The sequence below is a fragment of the Pelophylax lessonae genome (assembly GCF_965119305.1).
Source record: "Pelophylax lessonae genome assembly, chromosome: 6".
Taxonomy (NCBI): domain Eukaryota; kingdom Metazoa; phylum Chordata; class Amphibia; order Anura; family Ranidae; genus Pelophylax; species Pelophylax lessonae.
In genome coordinates this window covers 153416266-153443187 of record NC_138773.1, presented here as the reverse complement: position 1 = coordinate 153443187, position 26922 = coordinate 153416266, and the positions used below count along the sequence as shown (strand labels likewise).

The 26922-nt window shown below is 39.2% G+C and overlaps 1 protein-coding gene across 1 annotated transcript in view; it reads right to left on the bottom strand.

The window, feature by feature from the left end:
• Nucleotides 1-3895: 3895 nt before the first annotated feature.
• The window catches only part of LOC309557698 (glutamate receptor ionotropic, NMDA 2A-like), a gene marked incomplete at its 5' end in the record, with an annotated part of 88727 nt that continues 65700 nt past the window's right edge, over nucleotides 3896-26922 (bottom strand). Inside the window, 2 exons of the mRNA XM_082260479.1 lie at nucleotides 3896-6370; nucleotides 22976-23214. Coding sequence (XP_082116605.1) covers nucleotides 4586-6370; nucleotides 22976-23214 — 2024 coding nt within the window. The 3' untranslated portion in view covers nucleotides 3896-4585. The remainder of the gene's footprint in view (nucleotides 6371-22975; nucleotides 23215-26922) is intronic.

Sequence of the window (26922 nt, the reverse complement as noted above, 5' to 3'; positions counted from 1 at the left end):
TACAGCTATACTGGCGCACAGAGAAGCTGTAATTTAGGAAAAAAATAGTTGAACTTAGCCTTTAAGGAATATGTAAACCCAACATTTCATGCTCTTGGTCTGTGCCTGTTGTACCATGTACTTGTATGAAAAAAATATCCTAGTCTCTTTGTATTGCTTCCTTTGTGTGAAATCCCTGGTGTTCCTGCCACTCCCTTATTAAACACAAACCACATTAAGCAGGAGAACACATCTTGGTCAATTCTTTACCAATAACAAAAAAAGAAGGGCGCACCGTCCTCGTGCATTACCACTAAAAAAGGTTTAATAATCCAAAGATGACATACAATATACTCACAAATGAGTGATTATATAGCACATATAAAAGACAATGGAACCGGTCATCTCCAAGGTGACCAGGGACCCCTGTACTGGATGACGTGCTGGTGTCAGCAGCTGTATGGCTGGGCTGACGCGTTTCGAGGGGGTCCTCCCTTGGAGACGACCGGTTCTATTGTCTTTTATATGTGCTATATCACTCATTTTTGAGTATAATGTATGTCGTCTTTGGATTAATAAACCTTTTTTAATGGTAATGCATGAGGTCGGTGCGCCCTTCTTTTTTTTTGTTATTGTCTTTTAGTAAATTTTGGATACCTTTGGTAATGAGGGGGCAGCAAAACCTTTAGTGGTGCATATCAAGACCATATAAGATCCTTTATCCTTCATTACATACCACCCGAGCACAAGAGAATTTTTGTTTGAATTGTTTAGCAATGCTGGGAACTCAGTGTGTTCTCCTCATTTGATCAGACATGTGCTGACACATTTCCCTGCACAGCCTTTCACTGGGAAGTTTGTTGTGCTGCTGTTTCTCTTCCTCTAGCTCTTATGCAGCTGAGGACAGAGGGAATGTGATTTCTTATAAAAAAGGAGAAAAAAGGTATTTATAATGTTTTTATATCTATACACAAAAGTTTTGCCTTTCATTTCAATTTGTAAACTGAATAGGTTATTTTTACAAGGTGAGGATTTTACAATCACTTTACAGAACCCTTTCACAAGTAAGATAGCTACCATATCTATATACTACAGCTGTGAATTTAGTTGTTTGTCTGGAGTTCAGCATTAAACATTCTACGAAGTTATGTATTCAAATAACTGGAACTGGTAGATCTACAATTCTGCCTTTATAAAAACCTATTCCGGGTTTGCTTCTTAAATGAAAATTTATGTTCATGGCTAGGCCTCAGACTGTCCCAGTAGCAAAATTAGAGTGTCATAAATTATTTTAGTTCTCTATTTTGCAGTAAATAACAGGGATATATATATATATATATATATATATATATATATATATATATATATATATATATTATATATATATATATATATATATATATATATATATATATATATATATATATATATTTATACAGTATATAACTGTGATGTAAATGTAATCAGATTATTGTAAATAATTGTATTAGTAAGCATTAGAGAGTCTGTCCATGTATACAGTTAGTTAAAATATGTACGTTGGAGCAGCCATATCTATTTATTCATACTGTATGCTGGCTTCACTTCCTGTTTAGCAGTACTGCACATTGAATGTCCTTTCCTCCTGTTATTTCAGATCTGATTTGATTGAAAACAGACTCCTCATAAGGCTACATGATCTTACTGCAGAAATCAATAAAGAAGAAGTGTGGGACTGGAAAAAAATAAACATACATACTCACCTAGATGGCTGCAGCTGTACTTTGACAGCTCTAAGACCAAGAACTGAGTGATCACATGACCGCTGATCGCTCAATTCTCAGTCTTCACTGAGCAGACATCCGGTGACTGTCAGCCACAGGATCTCTGCTTTGGCCTTCCAGAAGTGTGCTAAGAGTCTGAGCCAGCTCCCAATTAGGCAGCTGGGTAGATCCTCACATGACTTTGGTTCCCTGCAGAGCCTGGATCAGCTCTGTGATGATAGCTGACAGCGTACTTTAGCTCACGGTCAGCTGAATCTGGATAACAGTAGTGCAGAAATAAGTGTACTCCTGTAAGCCATTAGAGAAGTATGACCAAAAAGATTTTTCTATTCTTCTCTTTACATGTAGGAATATCTGAAGATATGAATTAAACCTGCAGCTGTCAGCAGATATCATAACCTGTAGCATAGTTAGGTTGAAAAAAAGACACAAATCCATCTAGTTCAACCAATAGAAAAAAAAAAAATGTAATTCTCTATTGCCTCCTGCCATCTTCATTGAGCAAATTGCATTGTAGAGGAAGATAGGGATTTCATTTATGCAACAGTCCAGAAACGTGATGAATGGTATGCTCCAGGCAATGTTGAAGGGTGATATTGCTACGAAAACAGTATGAACTGATTGCTTATGCTGTTAGTAATCAGCTGCTGAGCTTAGTGTGTTTTTAGGTTTGTTAAACAAAATATTCTAACCACATTCCCTATTATAAAGATGACCACTAAAATGAGAATCTACAAATTTATATGAAGTACAATCATTCAAATATGGCAAAACAAGCATGTACAATTTAAAAGGCACAAAAAATATTTTTTTGGGTAAAGTTACACTAACCATTTAAAATGTATGCTTACTACAGTAAAAACACTCTGTAATTCCCTTTAATATACATGCACATGCATGTTATATATTTTTGCCCATGAGCGTCCTTGTGTTTCAGAAGATTGCTAATGCCAAAAAGGAAAAAAACTCTTTCAGAATCAAGAATGAATGATGTATCAGTTCAGTGCCTGGCTGAATGCTCAATATTGAAAAAAATATAAGCTCTAAAATTTTCGAGCTCAAAACTTAAAATTGGAATTTTGTATTTTATAGAATGTATAATTCTAATTGTTTGTGTATATAGTGTATGGGAAAGTGGTAGTTTTGTGGTCAAAAGGCAGAAGATGAATTTCGAATTGTGATCTGAAAATACAATGGACAGTAGTCAAACCCAGAAAGGCTGCATTGTTAAAAAAGAATGAAGAAAAGGAAATGTGTCAATTTTACCGGTGATGACCAGATAACTGTTTTCATATTCTAATGTATGTCAGAATGACATATGACAACTGGAATAAGGGCTGGCTGCTAAGGGCAATAATCAAACTTCCATTTGCTGTTTCTTAATTTTTTTGTCTATTTTTTTTTTTTTTCTACTAATGACACCAATAGTGTAATATTAAATTCCAAAGAAGTCCTTTTGCCCAATAACAACATGGCACGAGTGTTTTATGCAAGGTCAAGGAATAACCTTCCAGACATTTGTCAATATGGAATTCCCTTTGTACAATAAACATAAAAACATGCAGATGTAGTAGACTACCATGCACTGATTTAAGTCCTACACATCAACATCTCTGGTGCAGCTACTAAAGATAAACATTTGTATCCTTAATGAGAAAAATATTTTTAAGAGATCAACTGTGGTATCATGGTAAATTATTTTACTCAAATAAAATTACAGAATTTTGCTACATCCGTACTGATATTTAAATATAGATCTATAGCTATGCACTCAACTGATATATCTACAAATGTAGCAGTCACTTGGTGTACTATACACATATATATACATAAGGTAGCAGTGTGGAATATCTGTAACATTTTAAGCTTTAATACCCTACTTTGGAATTGTAGAAAATAAAAATGATGTAACATTAAGTGGATACATCTTTAAAAAAATAACTGATATGAATTATTGGAGCTTTGGATTAAAAAAAAATAAAACAAATTAAAACTAGCTGTGACCATGTCACAAATCTACTGTCTGTGAATAAAGAAATGATATCTACAGTAACATGAACAAAATGTTATAAATTAAAACTTTCGTATCTAGTTTAGTGTGCACTATCTGCATTTATACACAAATATTGTGAAAATCATTAATTTTTATATATATATTTTTATTCTATAAGTAAAAGTAAATTTTGTCAGCCCCTTGTGACTGTGCAAATGCATTCTACATAAAACATTTTCTTTGTGTTAAACTACATGCATACAGTATTGCTTATTTTCCTAGTAAAAACAATAGCTGACAAGTAACATAAGAGGTGTTTTAGTGTAGTATAGTAATGTTTTACTGTGTAAAACACTTAAAATATTAGCTGCCAATATTTAATCAGATTGTATTTTCAGTGTTGGCCTATGTCATGGCTTAGTTTGTCCTTATGTAGTAAGGTTAGTGACAAAAGAGTTATGTTACCTTACAGGTATATTCTGTTTTCCTTACAGAGAATTCAGAGCTCCCACAATAAAGAAAACAATTTGACATGACTTATAACAACTACAGAAGGGCATCTTGTTTGGGAGTCAAGTACATTTCGATATTTGTATTTTTCTTTATGATTGCTCATTAGCCTAGAGCCATCATGCCTTTAGGTTGTTTTAAAATATTTGAAATAAATCCGGTATAAAAGCAAATGATCCCAGGTAGACTGGGATGAGTGGAAGCCCTAGGAATATTATGTACTGAGAAAGTTACATTGCTTTTCCTAAGCATTGTTCATTAATCTTGGATTCTGTTGGCAGCTCTACTTATTTTTTTCCTTTTTCCATTTTGAGCAAGACATGGGACATACAGTAAAAATTTAAACATCTGATTCAATACTAGGCATTTTTTTAAATACACGTCTATTGCTGCAGGAATTTACAACCCTTGGAGCTGGGCACATACTATTCTTGCTTGAAGCATAAGGCATGACATACTCTGAAACACACATGTCATTGGGTACCCGTCCATCCCTTGAGGAATATGAAGTTGTAGATTTAATAGATGACCTTAAATAATTATCACTTCTTGCTTTAAGTGATGTAGATTGTTTATAAATGTCGGAGGAGCTCTGTCCATGACTCAGGTTTTGGTTCTCCTGATAAGAATGCAGGAAAGGGTTTTCAGAGGAAATATCTGTGTAAAGGGATCTGCTTCGCTTAGTTTCCTTTAAAGAATGTGTATAAAGTGGAGTCTTATTTCCCAATAGTTTTTCTGAGGGAACAATTAGGAGGTTAGCAAAAGGGCTTTCTTGCAAATAGCGTTCTTTATCTTTCAAGCTTATACTACGGGATGGCCTTCCAACGTCTATCTCCGTGGGTTTATTTACATTATCACAAGAATGCTGCCTATTAATTCTTAACTTGTTCTTCTTCTGAAACTGTAGAGCATTGTTCTCAACCCAGTTGTGCTCAAAAACGTCTTCAGAATGAACAGAATTAGAAGTCTCATGTAGCATTCGATCTTCATCAATGTCATAAAGGTTTCCTATATGTAGACAGTCATCACATTTATAAGGGGACCTTGCTGTGTAGTGACCAGTATAACTGGGTACATTAGAAAGACAACTTCGGCAATGGGTCAAGTTTTGCCTATGCCTGTCATTGATTTCTGTTATAGATGCATTCTTTTCTTTTAAACTATAATGTTTATTAAATAATTTGTACTGAATATCATTGTTTGGAAGACTTTCCTCATTGTGCATAGGAGTCCTATTAATATGAAGTGAAGAATCTGACTTTTTGTAATTGTCATTGTGATCTTGATAGATCTCAGGGTAATCTCCTTCCTCCTGAGCAGGGGCAATGTCCCCATACTGAGGTTGCTCCACTAAAAAATTAGGCTCCGTGTCCCCATTGATGGTGTAGATTTTATCACGAGCAGAACTTTGTTTACTTTTTAAATAAGATAACTCGACTTCACTACAGTCTCTAGGATACTTTGATATGGATCGTTTCTTTAAATTTTCCTTACTCTTGTGAGATTTTCCATTGCTTTCAGTGTCTACCTGGCAGGTTGCTCTACTTGATGTATCAGATGCATCAGAAAAATGTCCATCCTCTGGAAGAAAGTGCTTGTTTTTGCTGGATGGTTTGGGATCTTCATTTCCATTTTCATTGATTGAACCCTGATTCTGCCTTAAAGTCTCTACAGACTTTTTCCAAAGTTGCCTTGGTCTTGAATTTGCTTTGGGGTCTGCACTAACAGCAACTTCAACTGTGTTGGGGTTGGATTCATTTAATGTTAAGGGGTGTTGACCTTGAAACACGTAATTGTTAAGATTGTCCTTATGGCGGTTGCTAGGTAGAATGGAGAGATCATGTGCATTTTCAATATATATCTCTTTTTGCTGGAAAGGTCTGTTATCTGAATAGATTAGATTTCCCTTATCTAGCACCATGTCCATCAACAAAGACCCTCTTGGAATATAATTAGTTGTTCTTTTGGGAGAATTACATTGGGATGAGTTTAGATTGCTTAAATTAGTCATGTTTTTTGATGATCTCAATAACTTTAACATGTTTGTTTGAGAAGCAGTAAAACTGAAATCTGGAGATTTCCTTTTTTCTTCTATATGCACTCCATGAATACAGCTGTAAATACCCTAGAAAATAAAAACAAAATAAATTGTTATGTTCTTAAATCATTAATATTCTTCATCAGCAGATGTAGCCATATATACCATTTTATGAATTTTGCCCAATTTAATTTCAATACCTAAAAAATATGGATTTTTCCAACAGCTTACTTGTAAAATCCATTTCTTGGAGTACATCACAGAACACAGAGCAGCCATATTCATTACTATATGCGTTATACGTCACCTATAGGTGAATGGACACTGGAAACCAATCAGACAGGAAGTCCCCCCCCATATAACCACTCCCATACAGGAAGTATCTCAGTTTTGTAGAAGCAATAAACAGCCCAGACAAGAGGGATGAAACCTCTGTGTCCTGTGATGTACTTCAAGAAATGGATTTTACAGCTGTAGGAAAAATCCATATTTTTTTATTGTACATCACAAGACACAGAGCAGCCATATTCATTACTATATGGGACGTCCCAAAGCAATGCACTTGAGGGGAGGGGGGACACCATAAAATAACACCATAAGACCACAGAAGCTTTGCAAATCTGAGCAAAAGAAGCTTGAACTGCCCAAGAGGCACCTACTCTTCTGGTAGCGTGCCTTTACCGGAAAAGGTGAAACCTTTCCTTTTAAACCAGACACCTGGATAATAGCCTGGAAAATCCATTGAGATGCTGCCTGCCCTTTCCTGGGCCCTTCTGGCAGCACAAACAAAAGGTCGATCTTACGAATCTGAGCTGACCTTTTCAAATAAATCTTGAATGCACATACTATATCAAGAGAATGTAATAACTTTTCCTCTGCTGTTTGAGGATTTGGAAAGAAGGAAGGCAGTATAATATCCTGATTCAAATGAAAAGCAGACACCACCTTGGGCAAAAAAAACCTGGATGTGGACGTAGAATCACCCTATCTTGATGCAATATCAAGAATGGCTCTTTACAAGAGAGAGCTTCTAATTCTGATACTCTTCTGGCTGAAGTTACTGCAACCAAAAAGACCAATTTTCTGGTCAACAGAACCAGAGGAATATGCCACATGGGCTCAAAAGGCTGTTTTTGTAAAACTGCCAGCAGCCCTTGTATGAAGGATTGGACTAAGAAAATGTGAAGCAATTAGTCTCTGGAAAAAAAAACTGATAAGGCTGAAATTTGACCCTTAGTAGTGTCTAAGGCTAATTTCATTTCTACCCCTGGTTGCAAGAAGGCTAGACATCTCCTGATCAGTGATCATATATTTGCAGAGATGCCATTTCCTGGCCTCACACCAGGATGTGTAAGATTTCCAGACTCTGTATTAAATGCTTCTAGAGACTGGTTTCTAGCATTTATCAACGGCCAGATATACCTCGATATTTCAGGATCAAGTCTTCAATAGCCAAGCAGTCAAATTTAAAGCCTGTAAAGTAGGGTGGAATATCAGACATTGAGAGAGCAGGTCCAGACGTAGTGGAAGAACTCAAGGCCTTGCCACTGCCAATTTTAAAATTTGTGCATACCAAAACCTCCTGGGCAATGCTGGAGCCACCAGGATTACTGGTTTCCCCTCTACCTGGATTCTGTGTAGAATATGCAGCAGTAGCTGCATTGGAGGAAAGGCATAGATCAGAGAAAATTCCTCCCACGTAGTCACCAAGGCATCTACTCTAACTGCAAGTGGACAATCCCTGGTCCTGGACACAAATCTCTTCAACTTGTTGTTGAACCTGGATGCCAGCAGATCTACATTTGGGATCCCCCAGCGTTTGCAGATCAATTCAAAGATCTTGGGGCGTAAGAATCATTCCCCCAGAAATCTGTTGACGATTCTGGACTGACTGACTTTTGGTGCCTCCCTGATAGTTGATATAAGCCACAGCCATGGCATTGTCGGATTGTATCCTGACAGGGTAACCTATTGACAGAATGTTGTTCTGTAAAGGTCTGACATGGAATTGAGTGCAGGGGACCGCTATGTACGAGGACACCATCTTCCCTAATAATTTCAGGCAAAAACATACAGAAGGATAATTTTTCCTTCTTACGGGCCGAACCAGATCCTTCAGGTCTGTGACCTTTCTTGTTGGCAAGATTACCTTTGCCTGTATTGTGTCCACAAGGAAACCCAGGTATTTTAGACACTGGACCGGTTGTAATGCTGACTTTTCCAAGTTCAGAATCCAACCCAAACGTTCTAAGAACTGAACTGTCCGGAACACATTCCGGCTTATAGCTGAAGCCGATCGGTCTATTAGTAATTGATCATCTAGATATCCTATCACTGATATCCCTTGAGACCTTAGAGCAGCCAATACTGGAGTTAGGATCTTTGTGAACACTCTTGGAGCAGTGGCAAACCTGAAGGGCAGAGCCACAAACTGAAAATGACGGTTTTCTACTGCAAAGCATAAAAACCTTTGATGGTTCTGAAAAATAGGCATGTGAAGGTATGCATCCTTGATGTCTATGGATGCTAGAAATTGCTCTTCCTGCAGGGGGCCAAGACTGAGCAAATTACCTCCATTCGGAAAGTACGAATGTTTAGAAACTGGTTTAGAGCTTTGAGATCCAGAATAGGTCTCACGTCTCCTTTTGGCTTGGGGAGTACGAAAACGTTTGAGTAAAAACTCCTGAATCTTTTGTCCTCTGGAACCTCTGTAATCACTCTTTGGGACCTTAAATGGTCAAGAGCCAGAAAGAGAGATCTACTTTTCAGAAGATCTGCAGGTATGTTTGACTTTACAAACCAAGGATGCGGGAACACCTGAAATTCCAGTTTGTACCCCTGCAAGATAGTGTAAATAACCCACTTTTCCCCACCCGACTGAGTGGGGGTGCCCCATCACCAGTTATGTTTTAGAGCTAGACTTGGTAGGTCTCTTGGCCCAGGGTTTCTTCTGCCCTTGCCCTGAAGACTTGGTTCTAGATCCAGATGGCTGGGGCCATCGCAACTGCCTGGTATTAGAAGCACTGGGAGTCTGAGTCCTGTGAATCTTAAAAGAAGGAACGTGATTCCCGGCCCGGCGAGGTGACGTCATCAGCGTGCGCCTCCGGTGCTCACGGCAGGCATTGAGTGAGCGTAACACTGAGGCTCCGGTCTAGTAAGGCGGCCGCACACTAGACCGTTTGAGCCCCCCCCGCTGTCGATCCGGTCCGTTGTTTCATCTGCCAGCCACGACCCTCCAGGCTCATCATCAGGTCCCCATGAGCCCACCAAGGGTCTCTACATATCAACTAGTGAGGAGACACAGAGGCTTCTGGGAGCGGTAGGACTGTTAAATGTCAGTGCATTGTATTGTTTTATTATTGGATCTACAATAAATTTTTAAGAGACTATCTATTGGAGTCCATACTGGGATTGTTTTGTTTATAGTATACACATCTGAGCGCCATCCCTCAATTCTCTTACAATGGACCATAAGGTGAGTACCTGGATAGAGAACTAGCTCCAGGGGAGAGTACAGAGGGTGGTGATTAATGGGGAGTAGTCGGATTGGGCGGGTGTGGAAAGTGGGGTCCCCCAGGGTTCTGTCCTGGGACCAATCCTGTTTAATTTGTTCATAAACGATCTAGAGGAGGGGATATCGAGTACAATCTCAGTATTTGCAGATGATACTAAACTAGGCATGCCAATATCTTCTATGCAGGATGTGGAAACCTTGCAAGCAGACCTGAACAAAATAACGGGGTGGGCAATTACATGGCAGATGAGGTTTAATGTTGAAAAATGTAAAGTAATGCACTTGGGGGCCAGAAACCAGAAAGCAAGCTACTCACTAGGGGGGGAACCTCTGGGTGAGTCTAGGATGGAAAGGGACCTGGGGGTACTGGTATACAACAAGCTTGGCAGTGGCATGCAATGCCAAGCCGCCGCAAGCAAAGCCAACAGAATACTGGGATGTATAAAAAAGGGGATTCACTCCAGAAATAAAGAGATTATTCTCCCACTCTACAAGACTCTGGTCCGGCCACATCTGGAGTATGCTGTCCAGTTCTGGGCACCGGTCCTCAGGAAGGATGTGCTGGAATTGGAGAAAGTCCAGAGAAGGGCAACAAAAATAATTAGGGGAATGGAGGACATCAGCTATGAGGAAAGACTACAAGCACTGAACCTTTTCTCTCTGGAGAAAAGACGATTGAGGGGGGATATGATATCAATGTACAAATACTGTACTGGTGACCCGAGCATGAGGAACAAACTATTCAGAGAAAGGAGATACAATAAGACACGTGGCCACTCACTAAAACTAGAGGAAAGGCGGTTTAACCTTAAAGTGCGAAAGGGGTTCTTCACTGTAAGAGCAGTAAGGATGTGGAATTCTCTTCCACAAGCAGTCGTATCAGCAGGGAGCATCGATAGTTTCAAAAAACTAGTGGATGGACACCTTAAAGACCACAACATACAGGGGTATACAATGTACGGTTAAAAGCAAACACACACACGCATCATAGGTTGAACTGGATGGACTGATGTCTTTTTTCAGCCTTACTAACTATGTAACTATGTAACTATGTACTGTGGGGTTTGTGCTAGGGGGCCTGTACTGTAGGATTAGTGCTAGGGGGCCTGTACTGTGGGGTTTGTGCTAGGGGGCCTGCACTGTGGGATTAGTGCTAGGGGGCCTGTACTGTGGGGTTTGTGCTAGGGGGTCTGTTCTGTGGGCTTTGTGGTAGGGGGTCTGTACTGTGGGGTTTGGGCTAGGGGGCCTGTACTGTGGGGTTTGTGCCACTCTTACATAGTTGGTGAGGTTGAATAAAGACAAAAGTCCATCCAGTTCAACCTGTGTAGATGTGTGTGGCTGTAATCATCTTGCATACCCCTGAATGTTCTGATCCTTGAGATGTACGTCTAAGAGTCTTTTGAAAGCCACCATACTACCCGCAGAAACCACCTCATGTGGTAGAGAATTCCACAATCTTGTAGCCCTAACAGTAAAGAACCCCCCACGTTGCCTGAGGTTAAAACGCTTCTCCTCTAATCGCATTGTATGCCCCCGAGTTCTCATGCAATCCCTTCGACTGAACAGCTTTTTTTCTAAGCCTAGATCCCCATTTAGATATTTAAAAATTGCTATCATGTCCCCCCTCAGGCGTCTCTTCTCCAGGGAGAATAAATCAAGCGATTGCAGACGCTCCTCATAATCAAGGTCCTCCAATCCCCTAATTAGTTTAGTTGCCCTTCTCTGGACTCTCTCCAGCTCCAACACATCCCTTCTGAGGACTGGTGACCAGAACTGGACCGAATACTCCAGATGAGGTCGGACCAGAGTTTTATAAAGTGGAAGGATTATAGTCTTATCTCTGGAATACATCCCTTTCTTTATGCATGCTAATATTCTGCTAGCCTTGGCAGCTGCCACTTGACATTGCATGCTGTTGCCTAGTCTATCATCAACCAAGACTCCCAGATCCTTCTCCATTTTTGATTCTCCCAAGGGTTCCCCTCCTAACGTGTATTGTGCTTTTATGTTTCTAGTCCCCAAGTGTAAAACCTTACATTTCTCCACGTTAAACCTCATTTGCCATGTCTTTGCCCACTCCGTTATTTTGTCCAGGTCATTCTGTAGGATATCTGCTTCATGCTGTGCTGTTATTGTCCTGCCTAATTTTGTGTCATCTGCAAAAACTGATATTGAACTACTGATCCCGTCCTCAATGCTGTTTATGAATAAATTGAACAAGGTTGGTCCTAGGACTGAGCCTTGGGGGACCCCGCTTACTACCTCAGACCAGTCTGAGTACGCGCTGTTTATTACCACCCTTTGGACATGCCCTTTTAGCCAGTTCCATATCCAAGAGCAAACCCTGCTGTCGATACCTGCAGACCTTATTTTATAAATTAAGCGCTTATGGGGAACTGTATCAAACGCCTTAGCGAAATCTAGGTACACCACATCCACTGGTCTGCCCCTATCTAGTTCACAGCTCACCTCCTCGTAGAATGTTAAGAGATTGGTTTGACAAGAACGCCCATTTGTAAACCCGTGCTGGTTACTACTGATGATGCTGTTGTCCTTAGCAAACTCTACGATATAGTCCCTTATCATCCCCTCCAGAAGTTTACATACTACTGATGTCAGACTGACAGGCCTATAATTTCCCGGTATATGCCTCTGACCCTTTTTGAATATCGGAATCACGTTAGCTTTCCTCCACTCCCCTGGTACATCTCCTGTCCTAATACTGTCCGCAAAGATCAGGAACAGTGGTCTGGATATAACCTTACTGAGTTCCTTGAGTACTCTCGGATGTACGCCATCCGGGCCTGGTGATTTGTTTGTGTTGAGTTTATCCAGCCTTTCCCTGATTTCACCCTCTGTTAGCCATAGTGGCAAGTCCTGTGTATTACTACTAACTATACAGTCATGGTCAGTGTACCCCTCCGATTCCTGTGTAAAGACTGATGAGAAAAAAGCATTCAGTACGGTTGCTTTTTCAGTGTCCTCTGTAACCATCCTCCCATCATTGTTAATTATGTGTGCAATATGCTCTGCCCTAGTTTTTTTGCTGTTGATATACTTAAAGAATTTCTTTGGTTTTTTTTTTGCTATCCTCCGCTATTTGTCTCTCAAAGTCTATTTTAGCCATCTTGATTTTGTGTTTACACTTCCTATTTGCCTCCTTGTATTGGTCGAAAGCCAATACTGTGCCCTCTGATTTATATTTCCTAAAGGCCAATTTTTTTCCCCTAATAAGTTTTTTAACGCTCCGGTTTAGCCAGCCAGGTTTGGCTTTGTCCCTTCTAAATTTATTTCCCATAGGAATGCACTGCAAGATGCCTTTGCTTAATATGTTCCTAAAGCATTCCCATTTTTCCTCTGTGGTCAGGGATCCCAGGGTTCGGTCCCAGTTTACCCTTTCCATCAACAAGTACAATTTTGGAAAGTTTGCCCTTCTGAAGTTAAGGGTTCTTATGTTCCCCACTTGCCTTGCTATATTGTTATTTACGCTAAATGTGATCATCCTGTGATCGCTAGAGCCCAGGTTGTCCTGGACTCCTACCTCCGAGATTAGGTCTGGGTCATTAGTGATCAATAGATCCAGGATTGTGTTTTCTCTGGTAGGGGAATCCACCAACTGTGACATGTAATTATCCTGTAAGGTTTTCGTGAATTGACGGCCCTTATGTGAGTGTGTAGTCCCCTCTCCCCAGTCAATGTCGGGATAATTGAAGTCCCCCAATATGATGACTGATCCTAGCTTTGCCACTTTACCCAAAAGTGCTAAAAATTCCAGCTCTACCTCCTCCCATAATAGGGTGTCTCTCACAGTTTATTCCATAATAGGGCCCCTGTTCCCTATTATGGGATATACTAGTACCGATGGACCCCTTAATATGTGATATATTGGGAGAATTTGTTCACGCAAGCAAAATACAGGGGACACAATGGGTGGAGTCTATAAGGGGTGGGGCTTCTGAGAAATGGGAGGTTTCAAAATGGAAGGGCGGGGTCTTGTGCCCCACCATCTTAAAACTTCACCAGCCGCCACTGGTATACTCCATTTTCTTGTGAATTTTTCCTCCAAAGGATACAATAAAGAAAACCTTTTGGAGGGAACAAAAAATCCTATCAGGATGATCCCAATCAGCATACATTACCTACTCCAAGAGCGGATGTAAGGGAAAAGCCTGAGGACTTTGAGGAGGGCGCAATGAGCCTAGAGAGGAAAAAGAATGAGGGGGGGATCTATCATGTTTCCTCCCTCCTTGTGATGCTGTAATCATGCCAGCAATCTTACCTTCATGGCCGGCCAACGCCGATGTCAAATCATCCTTAGTGATGTAGGCTGCGACAGAAGCACTGATGTGGCTACTATGCCTGAAAACCGTAATGGTCCACGTGTAGGCCAATCGTGTCATGACACACCCCTCTTGGCTCCACATGCACGCTTTTGCTTAAATGGCCAATATTCGCACATGCGGACAATCCTTCGCCACAGACACACCACTGGAGGCGCTGTCTGATCTGGAGCCTTCAGAGGATACGAATACGCGGGCGTTTTAGCGCCAAGGAAAAATCCTGCACGCCAAACAACATGGGGTGAGAGCAGATTAAGCAACCAAGGTGCACTTTATCACAGCTACTGTTTCAGGTGAACATCATAGGATGAGAGCAATTTGTTTAAACAAACAAGATGTGCTTTGAGACAGCTGATACACCTTTGCACAGGGAGAGAGCAAAATATGCTTAAACAAAAAGGTGTGCTTTGACATAGCTAATACACCTACTGTCTCTTGTAGAGACTCAACTTGGCACTCAGCATCTGTTATACTTAAATGGAACAGTGCATAAAAATATTTTTACAAATATATTTAAAGTGGACTTACCAGTCCCGCCACAGGATTCTGTCTTGTAACAAGAACCCAATCTTCACTCATCACAGTGAGTTTCTGCCACTTGCCGACCTTTAAGGACTGGGTCCCCTTGTTTTGAGGGGCCACTCTCTTGGACCTGTAGAGCACCCTGCCAGAGCGCCTTTGGGGTTTGGTTTTACCAAGGGTCTGGATCCCAGGGTTCAGGGCTTAAAAAGGATAACATTACAGGCAAAACCTCGTATCTCCTTTCCCGAGGCTCAGGTACCATCCTTTTAGTCTTTTACTTTTTTGGATGGATCTGATTGCGAATCCCCTTACCCCTTAGATTCAGAGATCAGGGTTTGTAGCATAATCTTCTTTCTTCATAAAAATGTGGAGAGCTTCTCTACTATAACCATCACCTTTAAGGTACTGGCGAAAAAACGGAAGTACTTCCTGTATGGGAGGGGTTATATGGGGGGACTTCCTGTCTGATTAGTTGCCAGTGTCTGATCAGTTGTCCATTGTCCTATAGGTGGCATATAACCCATATAGTAATGAATATAGCTGCTCTATGTCCCTTGATGTACGATAAAGAAATGTTTATTTGCCAACAGCCTAGTTCTGTAGTACCTAATCCTTAAATAAGGTAAAGATATAGTGAGGTGAACCTTTCACCACCTCCTGCGTCATAGAAGTTTGGGTTCTATTTATTAAGGTGACTTTAATAAAAACACATGTGTGCAATGATCCAGAGCAATCAGTCATATTTCGGAGTGGAAAAGCACATGTGAATAATGAAAGTATGAATCTGATTAGTTGCTGTAAGGCAATACAGAGAGTCTAATAATAAAAGCAGAAGCAAAGGCAAAACTATCCAAGGTTTAAAATGTTGCTCTCCCCTGCTCATATACATGCTGCACACAATATGTAGAATTTTTCTTTTTTAATCACATAATTAAATAGCTCTGGCTCCCACATGTCAATGAGCTGCTCAACAACAGGACTGAATTACATGTGACGTCTCCCACTGATTTTCTTTTTTTTAACCATAAATTTTTTATTAAAACTATTTTGGAATACAGATCAACAACATAGTATTGAACTATAAAGATTTACAGGCACAAAAACAGGTACATCCATAAATCGTGTATAAAGAAGTATAAACAATATTAATGGAAATCCTTATATTACAGTCAGGTCCATAAATATTGGGACATCGACACAATTCTAATCTTTTTGGCTCTATACACCACCACAATGGATTTGAAATTAAACAAACAAGATGTGCTTTAACTGCAGACTTTCAGCTTTAATTTGAGGGTATTTACATCAAAATCAGGTGAACCGTGTAGGAATTACAATAGTTTGTATATGTGCCTCCCACTTTTTAAGGGAACAAAAGTAATGGGACAGATTAACAATCATAAATCAAACTTTCACTTTTTAATACTTGGTTGGAAATCCTTTGCAGTCAATTACAGCCTGAAGTCTGGAATGCATAGACATCACCAGACCCTGGGTTTCATCCCTGGTGATGCTCTGCCAGGCCTCTACTGCAACTATCTTCAGTTCCTGCTTGTTCTTGGGACATTTTCCCTTCAGTTTTGTCTTCAGCAAGTGAAATGCATGCTCAATCGGATTCAGGTCAGGTAATTGACTTGGCCATTGCATAACATTCCACTTCTTTCCCTTAAAAAACTCTTTGGTTGCTTTCACAGTATGCTTTGGGTCATTGTCTATCTGCACTGTGAAGCGCCCTCCAATGAGTTCTGAAGCATTTGGCTGAATATGAGCAGATAATATTGCCCGAAACACTTCAGAATTCATCCTGCTGCTTTTGTCAGCAGTTACATCATCAATAAATACAAGAGAACCAGTTCCATTGGCAGCCATACATGCCCACGCCATCACACTACCACCCTCATGCTTCACTGATGAGGTGGTATGCTTTGGATCATGAGCAGTTCCTTTCCTTCTCCATACTCTTCTCTTCCCATCACTCTGGTACAAGTTGATCTTGGTCTCAGCTGTCCATAGGATGTTGTTCCAGAACTTTGAAGGCTTTTTTAGATGTTGTTTGGCAAACTCAAATCTGGCCTTCCTGTTTTTGAGGCTCACCAATGGTTTACATCTTGTGGTGAGCCCTCTGTATTCACTCTGGTGAAGTTTTCTATTGATTGTTGACTTTGAAAAACATACACCTACCTCCTGCAGAGTGTTCTTGATCTGGCCAACTGTTGTGAAGGGTGTTTTCTTCACCAGGGAAAGAATTCTTCAGTCATCCACCACAGTTATTTTCCGTGGTCTTCCAGGTCTTTTGGTGTTGCAGAGCTCACTGCTGCATTCTTTCTTTTTAAGGAAGTTCCAAACAGTTGATTTGGCCACACCTAATGTTTTTGCTATCTCTTTGATGGATTTGTTTTATTTTTTTAAGCCTAATGATGGCTTGCTTCACTAATAGTGACAGCTCTTTGGATCTCATATTGAGAGTTGACAGCAAAAGATTGCAAATGCAAATAGCACACTTGAAATGAACTCTGGACCTTTTATCTGCTCCTTGCAAATGGAATAATGAGGGAATAACACACACCTGGCCATGGAACAGCTGAGCAGCCAATTGTCCCATTACTTTTTGTCCCTTAAAAAGTGGGAGGCACATATACAAACTGTTGTAATTCCTACACCTTCCACCTGATTTGGATGTAAATACCCTCAAATTAAAGTGGAAAGTCTGCAGTTAAAGCACATTGTGTTTGTTTCATTTCAAAACCATTGTGGTGGTGTATAGAGCCAAAAAGATTACAATTGTGTTGGTGTCCCAATATTTATGGACCTGACTGTATGTACTGTGGAACCTAAGGAATAACTAGAAACACACTGGTAATCAATTTACTCTGAGGACTCTTAATATATGACCAGCCGCAAGGGTCTGGAATTATTGTTCATAGAAGAGGAATAGACTAGAAAAATTCATCTGCAAATAAGGTTTATGTGGCCTGTCCATTAATTTGGGGGCCCACACCTTTTGGTAAGCAGCCATTTTTATCATTTCTCACGGGTGTTTTTCCTTCCTACCTCACCATCTTTTGGGAATTCCATCTTTGGATATCAGCTGTCAGTTCATCGTCCACTCTGGGACCCACGTTTTTGAACTTTTTCTTATTGGACTTTATTTGATGCACGTTTTTGACACAATTTATGTTTTATTTTGTATTTATTTTTCATGCATTAATTTCACTTGCAATCTCACTATTTTATGATTAGCGCTACACGATTGTTTAATATATTGGTTTTTGGATTTATTTTGATCCAGTGTTTAGCAGCTTTTTTTCCATTATCATTTTTTATGCACATTCATATTTAGCGCAGGTTTTTTACTTGATTTGACATAGAAGAGGAATGCCTGTCCCCCCTTTGGGAACATACTGTGGACAGGCAGTCCTGACGTAGCACCACTGAGGTGGTGGGGCTGCCACAATCCACCCTCTCTTTCCAGACCAAATACATGTATACATGTAGCTCGATAAGGACCCACCAAAGCATGCACACTAACAAGGTGAGATAGCACGCTTTTGCAATTTTTTATGGAATAAGGAGGCTTTGCGTTATTTATATGCTAGCATATTTTCCATTTTGTATTGGAAGTTAACCTTGTGTTTGATTTCCCCTAAGGTGGGGGGGGGGGGGCGTGGATCGCCAATGTTTGGCCTCCGCTTTTCTGGTGGCGAAAAGGATGTGAGCAATTACTGTCTTAATGTTGGTAGGGAATTCGTTTGTCTATACCAATACTCAGGAGAGCTAAAGCAGAGTTCACAACGTGTTTTTTCCCCATTATTGTGGAGATGAGGAAGAATACCTCCTTCTACAAAGGTTTTGGCTATCGTGTGTAGTCTGTGTGGTGTCATGTAATATCTGTGCAATATCTTCTGCGCATTGTCCCAATGATCAACACATGTGGAGGATTTGGCGTTGGCTTTGCACGCCGCTATGCATTGAGCAATTGAAAAGGATTCAGCTTCCCATTTAAGCATATTAGATGTTTTGCGAAACCCAGAGGGACGATTTTATACAGGGTAGAAGAGGGAGATGCCTTTACGGTTAGTGGCTGACTTGTGAAGTAGGTAGTTCCAGAACCGTACCGGAATGCGTAGCGAAGGGGTTCTATTCGAGTAATTGTAAGAGTTATTTTGGTAGAGGGTAAATGTGTCCATAGTGCTAGGGTCAGGAAATATGTCAGGTAGATAGTTCAACTCCCGCTTCTTCCAGTGAGAGGTAGACATTCCTGGAATCAGGAAGTAGTAACTAGCGGTCGGGATCTGGAGTGAAACACAAGTTTTGTCTCCGAACTCCTGCTTTAGTAATGTTGACCAAGCAGTGATTGTGGATAAAATAGTCAGATATTGTGGTACTTTAACTTTACAGTCGATGCACTTAGCTATAGCCAGGGCAGGGAGGTTATGAGTGACAAAGCTTTCAATTTGATTCAGTAAAATGTCCTCCTGAGCGGAGAATGAATACTTAGATTGACTCAGAATGGTAGCCAAGTAATATGCCTGCGCATTGGAAAGGCCGACTCTCCCATAATGTTTCGAGTCATACAGCTTAGTCAAAGAGATCCTGGGTTGTTTACCGTTCCATATGAATTGTCTTAATGTGGAGGCCAGTTTCTCAAAAAAACAATTTGGTATCGGTATCGGTAGACTCCTGAAGTGGTATAGGAGTTTTGGGAGAACTTGCATTCTGTACGCCGCTATTCTGCCCAGCCAAGACAGTTGTACCTTTCTTATGTGGGAAAATTCCTCTCCAATTTGATCAAGTAGTGTCAGATAGTTGTAGTTAAATAGGTTAGCAGTTGGCGAAGTTAAATGGATACCCAGGTACTTTATAGAGGGTGACACTCGCTGATTTTCATTGCTCCCCCCATGTCAGCATGAATATAATTTTCTTTCTACCAGCTGCAGCATTCATTGAGGAGCCAGAACTGTGTCATCACATGATTGTAACATTTTAAAAACGGTTGTTATTTTAGCCTTTCCTTCTACTTTAGGTGCTAAAAGAGCAGTTGGGTGTGATAAGACAGTTTTTAATAGAATCAAATCACCAAGAGGACAACAAAGGTACATACACATTTTATATGGTATGCAGTGATAAATCCACAACTTTCCATCTCCAAACATGTACTGTATGTTGTATATGAACATTCTATATGCCCTGGCATATTGAGGGACAAGTGAAAAGCTCTTATCTCAGGTTTTAGGTAGAGTACACAGATAAACTGACATTTTCCTGCTCTGATTCCCTGCTCTGACAGTATCTCAGGATCAATTTAAAACTAAGCTAAAAAGAGGATTCTGGAGTGCTGCTGTACATTTAAAGAAAAATGGCTACCACTAAAAACCTGCTCTCAGTTTATGCATTTAAAAATATGTCTCATAGTTGGGAACTCAGTTTTAGCTTTGGGATCATACTTTGCAGAGGTACCTAGGTGAGGTTGTGTGGCATTACATATATTTGCAACAGAAAATTTTGCTTTTTTACCTGAGATGTTGAAACTTTTTTTTGTGTTGACTAGCTGGAAATGGCTGAATGACTGGTTCTGAATCTTAAAGGTTGCAATTATTATTAGCTGCCTTGATCATTGTTATCTTTCTGGTGTTTTTCAACATATTTATGGTAAAATGGTCTGCCACCAGGTAGGCCTGCTCTCAATGTATGCATTACTATATATAGGAATCATACTTTGAAGGATGCCTTGACATGGCAGTGAGATTTCACATGTATTTGCAAGTATATGCAACAAAAAAAGATAAACAATTTGTTTTTTAATATGAGACTTTGAAACTGTTTAGTTAGTATTTTTGTGCTGACTATTTGAAAAGTGTTCTGGGCAATTTTTGTATTTCTCTCTCTAGAAAAATTAATATAGTTAACCAACAGCAGAAAAGGGTTAGGGTGAGAGAAAAATTGCCAACCTATAGGGTCAGTAATGCAATGGTGATGTTTGGATAATGTTATTATACATTATATTCATTGATCATAAAGAAAAAAAACTCTTTATCACAACCAAGTCTTGATGCTGGTGTATTTAGTTTAGTAATTTAAAGATAAAAAGCTAACTTAATATTTTCAATGGAAAATGCTACAGTACGCATGATTTCTCCCTTAATAAATTTCTTTGTCTGTTGTGATAAATTACAAATGCATGACACAAAGCCTGGAAAACAATTCATAAAGTGAATATTCATACATAAAACCACTGGGTATTGTCCAGAATAAAAAAATAAAAAAAAACTCAGAATATAGAATAGTTATTGTAATTACAAAGTTAATAACATATTTAAGGCATTTAAAACCAGAAGTAGACCCTACTCTTTTGTTTACATTTAGCGGAGGGGGCCAGAAGCTGTTATTCTGAGTGAGTGAGTGATGGGAATGGACATGTCCATGGGTCAGCGGGTTTTTAAGTTCAACAAGTCGGTGGGTGTTGTTCATCATGGTTGACATAGATCACTATCTCTAGGTGATGTAATGGATTATGGAATTGCCTAATATAACTTTTTGGGGATTTTTACTTTTATATAAAGGATTTTTTTCAAAGAGTAGGGGTACTCTTACTCATTTACATGGTGTTGCAGTGTTTAGGGGGCCAAAGGGTCTTCCATTTTCCAATAAGCCTCCTCCACAGACCCCCACAACCACCTGTCAATACCCTATAGGGACAAGAGTTGCCAGGGATTTCCTCCCAAGTAATGTACCACCACTTGTTGGGCATGTGGCTTAATATAGTTTATTCCCTTCAACAGCAGTGTAAAACACGCACACTTCTCGTTACGAGTAGCTCCATGTGTTTCACTCAGTGTTATAATCCTCTTTAAACTTCTCATTCCAACCAAGGAAAACCCAGTAAGGGGCTTATATAAAGATATTACAAAAACTATAAACTTCTGTAAATTGGAAATTATTTTGTTTGAATGATCTTTGAAGGTTTTGTTTTTGTTCCTCTAAATAAGTGTATTCAACTATGTCCACTGTTGAATAATGTCGGTTTTTACCTGTTAGATAATAATCTGTGTCATGTATTTCTCTCAAGTTACATTCTGTATAGTAATCATTGTGTATATTTGATACCACACTATAATTTATTTTGTGAAATATTTGGATGCTGTATACAAAGCATGCACGTCTACTATTTATGTGTAAAAATGGTCAATCTACCTAGACTTAAGAAATATTTTAGAAAAGTTTTTAGTTGAAGCTGAAGAGTTAAACCAGCTCATAGTTTATTGCATCTCTTGTAAATTGTATTGGTGAGAACATCTGGCATCAGGTATCGTAATCAGTAACATGCAATGCACAATGGAGAAGTTAGAGCAAACAATGAAAACAAAATTCAGTATATAAAAAAAAGTAGTAAGGGGTGGCGGAAAGATAGGAGGGAGATACAAACTTCAAAAATATTCCTATTATATAAACCCTTATTAGATTATATCTATTCTGCAAATTAAGCATTAGGTCGAAGTCAATGACCAAATCTACCCTGCCACCCTAGGTGGGGACAATCTGTGACAGAGTGAAGGCCATCAACCACTGTTCCTAACTATTTTTGTTGATGTTTTTGGGGAATACATACATTGTTCCAGAACCATGAAACTAAGAAAATTGTAACAGAAAAAAACAGGATCAAATAACCATCTCGGCCATAATAAATTGAGTAGGAGTACTGTATATAACAAAATCGGTGGCTGAAACAGGAAGGAACTTGTTGCCTGATGTGTTTAAGGGTGGATTATAGTTTTGGACTTTGAGCCGACTTGAGAAATTAGCCACCAGGAATCCTTGAATTTAAATCAGGGGATCGCTACTTGGACAGGTAAACGTGGGTGGGAACACCCAGAACTCCAGAGAAGCCTTGGAATGTGTCAGGAATCATAACACAAACTGCTCATAGTTGTATTGCTTAAAACCTATAAGAAGACATGGACTGACTTAGTCTACTAGGCTCAACCTATAAATAAAATATCACTAGTAGAACAGCCTTTTAAAGAATGTTATGCTCATATGTACAAAGATTTCCACTTAAATAAAAGAAAATGGTTTCCCCACTTTCCCTTCAGAAATTCAGATGGTGACCTTCCCATATCCAACTATGGTTTATGCCAGTTGAACCACTGAAAAAATACATTGGGAGATATAAAGTACTCCGAAAAAAAAGCAAAAAAAAAATGTGTTTAGGTGGGAGCTAAATCAGAAATTAAAAAAGTAAAAATATTATTTATGTGGTAGTTCAAACTGTAAAGTAGAATTCCACAGTAACCTGATTTTTTCTATGGTCATACTTACCCTACTTATGGAAAACAGTAGTCCTGGTTTTCCTGTACAAACACCAGTAAAGCAGTATCTTAGTTTCCAGTAAAATAGATGCTCCCAGACAAAGGTAATCAGACTCAAAGCCATGGCTGCTGCCAGCATGTAGAAAACACCTGCCATGTTATCAATATCAAGCTGACTGCTCATCACTTCATTCTTTTCATTATGACAGATGCCAGTCAGCCACAAAGTTTCTAGTTCTTCCATCTCACCTAAAGAAGACAAAATATTTGGTAGAGTTGTTACTGCATGGAATAGATCAGCATAATGATTTGTCTAGGAGTTAACATGGTGTGATGGGTAAAAATGTTATGAAGTTAATTATACTCATGTTTTAACACATTTGTTTATCTGCCTCAGAAGAAAATTTTCCTTGATGATATTTTATAAAAATGAATAAAACCAAAGAATGTGAACATGTTTCACATAGAGCGTATTTTGCGCTGCACATAATGGGGTTTATTTAGTAGAGCTAGAGAGGGCAAAATTAGTCACAATTCTGCAGAAAAACCAATCAGCTTCAAGGTTTCATTGCTAAAGCTTAATAAACAAGAGGTTAGAAGCTGATCGGTTTCTCTGCAGAATTGTGACTAATCTTGCCCTCTTTAGCTTTAGTAAATAACCCCAATGTTACAATAACATTCTCAGCCTCACCCTGCACAGAGATTATCCAGCTCATAGGTCACTATCTAGATGCCAGCAGATTGAGAGTGATCATCACTCTGCAGTTAACCCTTTACCCACACAACCAGAAGTTGCCACCACAAGGTTTTAATTGAAATGTGTACTGTTCACAATGATGATCATAGCAATTCTGATCATTATGATTTAAGAAATGTCTGTGACATCCACTGCCATGGCAGACTGGGATGAAAGAGGGTTTAAAACATTATATTTTTCTTCAAGATACAAGAATTTCTTACTTTTGGTTAGAGGAATTAGATAATCCACTGAACAATTTTAAAGCATTGTTTTAATAAAACAAAAGAAAAATGGTGCAAGATTCATATTTATAGAAAAGATATTACAAAAAAAAAAAAAAAACAGGCAATACGCAACAGCAGAACAAATAGGATTAAAAGTATTTACAAGTTCACCTGGTCTTAATTTTAGTGCAGCGTCCAATTCATTTACAGTAAGTCCAATTCTAATAGAGTTAGTACATCTAAAATGGGCATCAGGGATGATTCCAAGCCAAATTTATCAATGCAATCATATTTTCCTATGACCTATTCTACAGTCTAACAACCAACATAGCGTGAATTCATGAGTTAATCAGACATGGTATGGATTGGTTGCAAATCATTCAGAAGATAAAATGTGCCTCATAAACCTTTCTTTCTTATAATATAGGGTGTCTGGTATTGAATGGATTGTAATTCTTTTTGAAGTTGATGCGTATTATTAACCTCTTCCGCCCTGGAAGGTTTACCACCCTTCATGACCAGGCCATTTTTTGCGATTCGGCACTGTGTTACTTTAACTGACAACTGCGCAGTTATGCAACGCTGTACCCAAATAAAATTGATGTCCTTTTTTCCACAAATAGAGCTTTCTTTTAGTGGTATTTAATCACCTCTGCTGTTTTTATTTTTTTGCGCTATAAACAAAAAAAGACCAACAATTTAAAAAAAAAACAATATTTTTTACTTTATGCTATAGAACAAACCCAATAAAAAAAATGTAAAAAATCGAATTTATTCATCAATTTATGCCAATATGTATTCTGCTACATGTTTTTGGTAACAAAAATTCCAATAAGTGTATATTGATTCGTTTGTGCAAAAGTTATAGCGGGATATATTTATGGAATTTTTTTATTGTTTTCACTAGTATTGGCCGTGATCAGCAAATTTTAGCAGGACTGTGACATTGTGGCGGACACATTTTACACTAAGTAACACTTTTTGGGGACTAGTGACACCAATACAGTAATCAGCGCTAAAAAAATTCACTGTCACTGTACTAATAACACTGACAGGGAAGAGATTACCATCAGGGGCGATCAAAGGGTTAAATGTGCTCCTAGGGAGTGCTTTATTACAGTATGGGGGATGTTTTGAAAGGGAGAAGACCGAAATCTGTGTTCCTGCTTAGTAGGGATGATCGAACGGTTCGGGTCGACCATCGGTTCGACCCGAACATTGACTGTTCGAGGTTCGGCCGAATTCCGAACTTTTTGCTGAAAAAGTTCGGAATTCGGCAACCAGAACCGACCAAAATGCAATGGGACAAGAACTGGGCTTTAAAAGCCCGTGATTGGACCAGAACCATCAGTAAAAGCCAATTGAGGGGGCAAGAGAATGCTAGGAATGTGATTGGAGTGACTAGGGGGTCCAGAGGCCAATCATTAGTTAAAAGCGCCCCCCAGTATATAAGATAGCCCCGCCAAATCTCTACCATTTTAATACAGGGTTGTGGAAGAGAGTGGAAGCAGTTCTGTTACTTCTGCTTCAAAGTGTCATTTAGCAATTATTAGTGTGAGGAAAGGGATATCTAGTGTAGTTAGGGTACTATTTTCCACTATAGTTAGATTTAATAATCTAGTTTCTGTAGGGAAAGTGTTAAGTGTAAGGGGACCGTAGTGTAGTGTAGGGTTAACTGACTCTGACTGCTATGGCAGGGTGACAAAACCCTTCCATGTCAGGGTGACCGCTATAGAGAAAAGATTGTTTCTCTTAGAACACTTATAGAACCGGATAGTGGCTTTGCCCCTGTCACCCTGCTTTTTTGCTGCAGGCGTTTATAGGGCTTTTTTGAGGACATGTTTGGAGTCAGGCATGACATCTGAACTTCTGTGTAGGGGTATATATACACACACACATGTATGTATATATACACATACACACATATAGGTGTGAAAATAGCAGAAACCTATGCTTGCGCTAATGAAATATTTAACACCCATATGGCTTCTCTGCTATCACACCTATATGTGTGTATGTGTATAAATACATATAAGTGTGTGTGTATATATACCCCTATAAAGAATTTCAGATGTTTTGCCTGCCTCCAAAGACCCCCAAAAAAATGCCCAAAAAAAAACGCCTGCTGCAAAAACACACCTGGGCGTTTTTGTAGCTGGCGTTTTTTTGGGCATTTTTTGGGCATCTTTGGAGGCAGGCATAACATCTGTACTTCTGTGTAGGGGTATATATATACACACACACATGTATGTATATATACACATACACATATATAGGTGTGAAAGTAGCAGAAACCTATGCTTGCGCTAATGAAATAATTAACACCCATATGGCTTCTCTGCTATCACACCTATATATGTGTATGTGTATAAATACATATAAGTGTGTGTGTATATATACCCCTATACAGAAGTTCAGATGTTATGCCTGCCTCCAAAGACCCCCAAAAAATGCCCAAAAAAACGCCTGCAACAACACACCTGGGCGTTTTTTTTTTGGCGCAGGCGTTTTTTCTTTAATTAATTCTAGTCTCCTTTGCAGACTTTGGATAGAAGTAACAGGTGTGAAAAAATGGGCTTTGGGTGTTGGTGGTGCCTTCACACCATAACCCTTTAGTGGTACTCTTGAGGAAAGCAAGAATTGGCCTTGCTGTCAAAAATGATATGCCCTGATTTAACCACCCAAATAGTGGTGAAAAAAATTGTCTTTGGGTGTAGGTGGTGCCTTCACATCGTAACCCTGTAAAGATACTCTTTTTTTTTCCAAATATTTTTTATTAGTTTTAAACAGCATGTACAAGAAATGCAGTCAGCGTTACAAAGTATAACATGAGTGGAGTTACATAGACAACAAGTGATATAGAGGATAACATGTCAAAAGAGAAAAAGGGAGGACAAAACAGGAAATATGCAGTTATTTACCATTCCAATTGGTCCATGGTTCCCAGTGTTTGTTATGTATTGGTAAGGATTGAGATCTCATTGCCAGTGATTA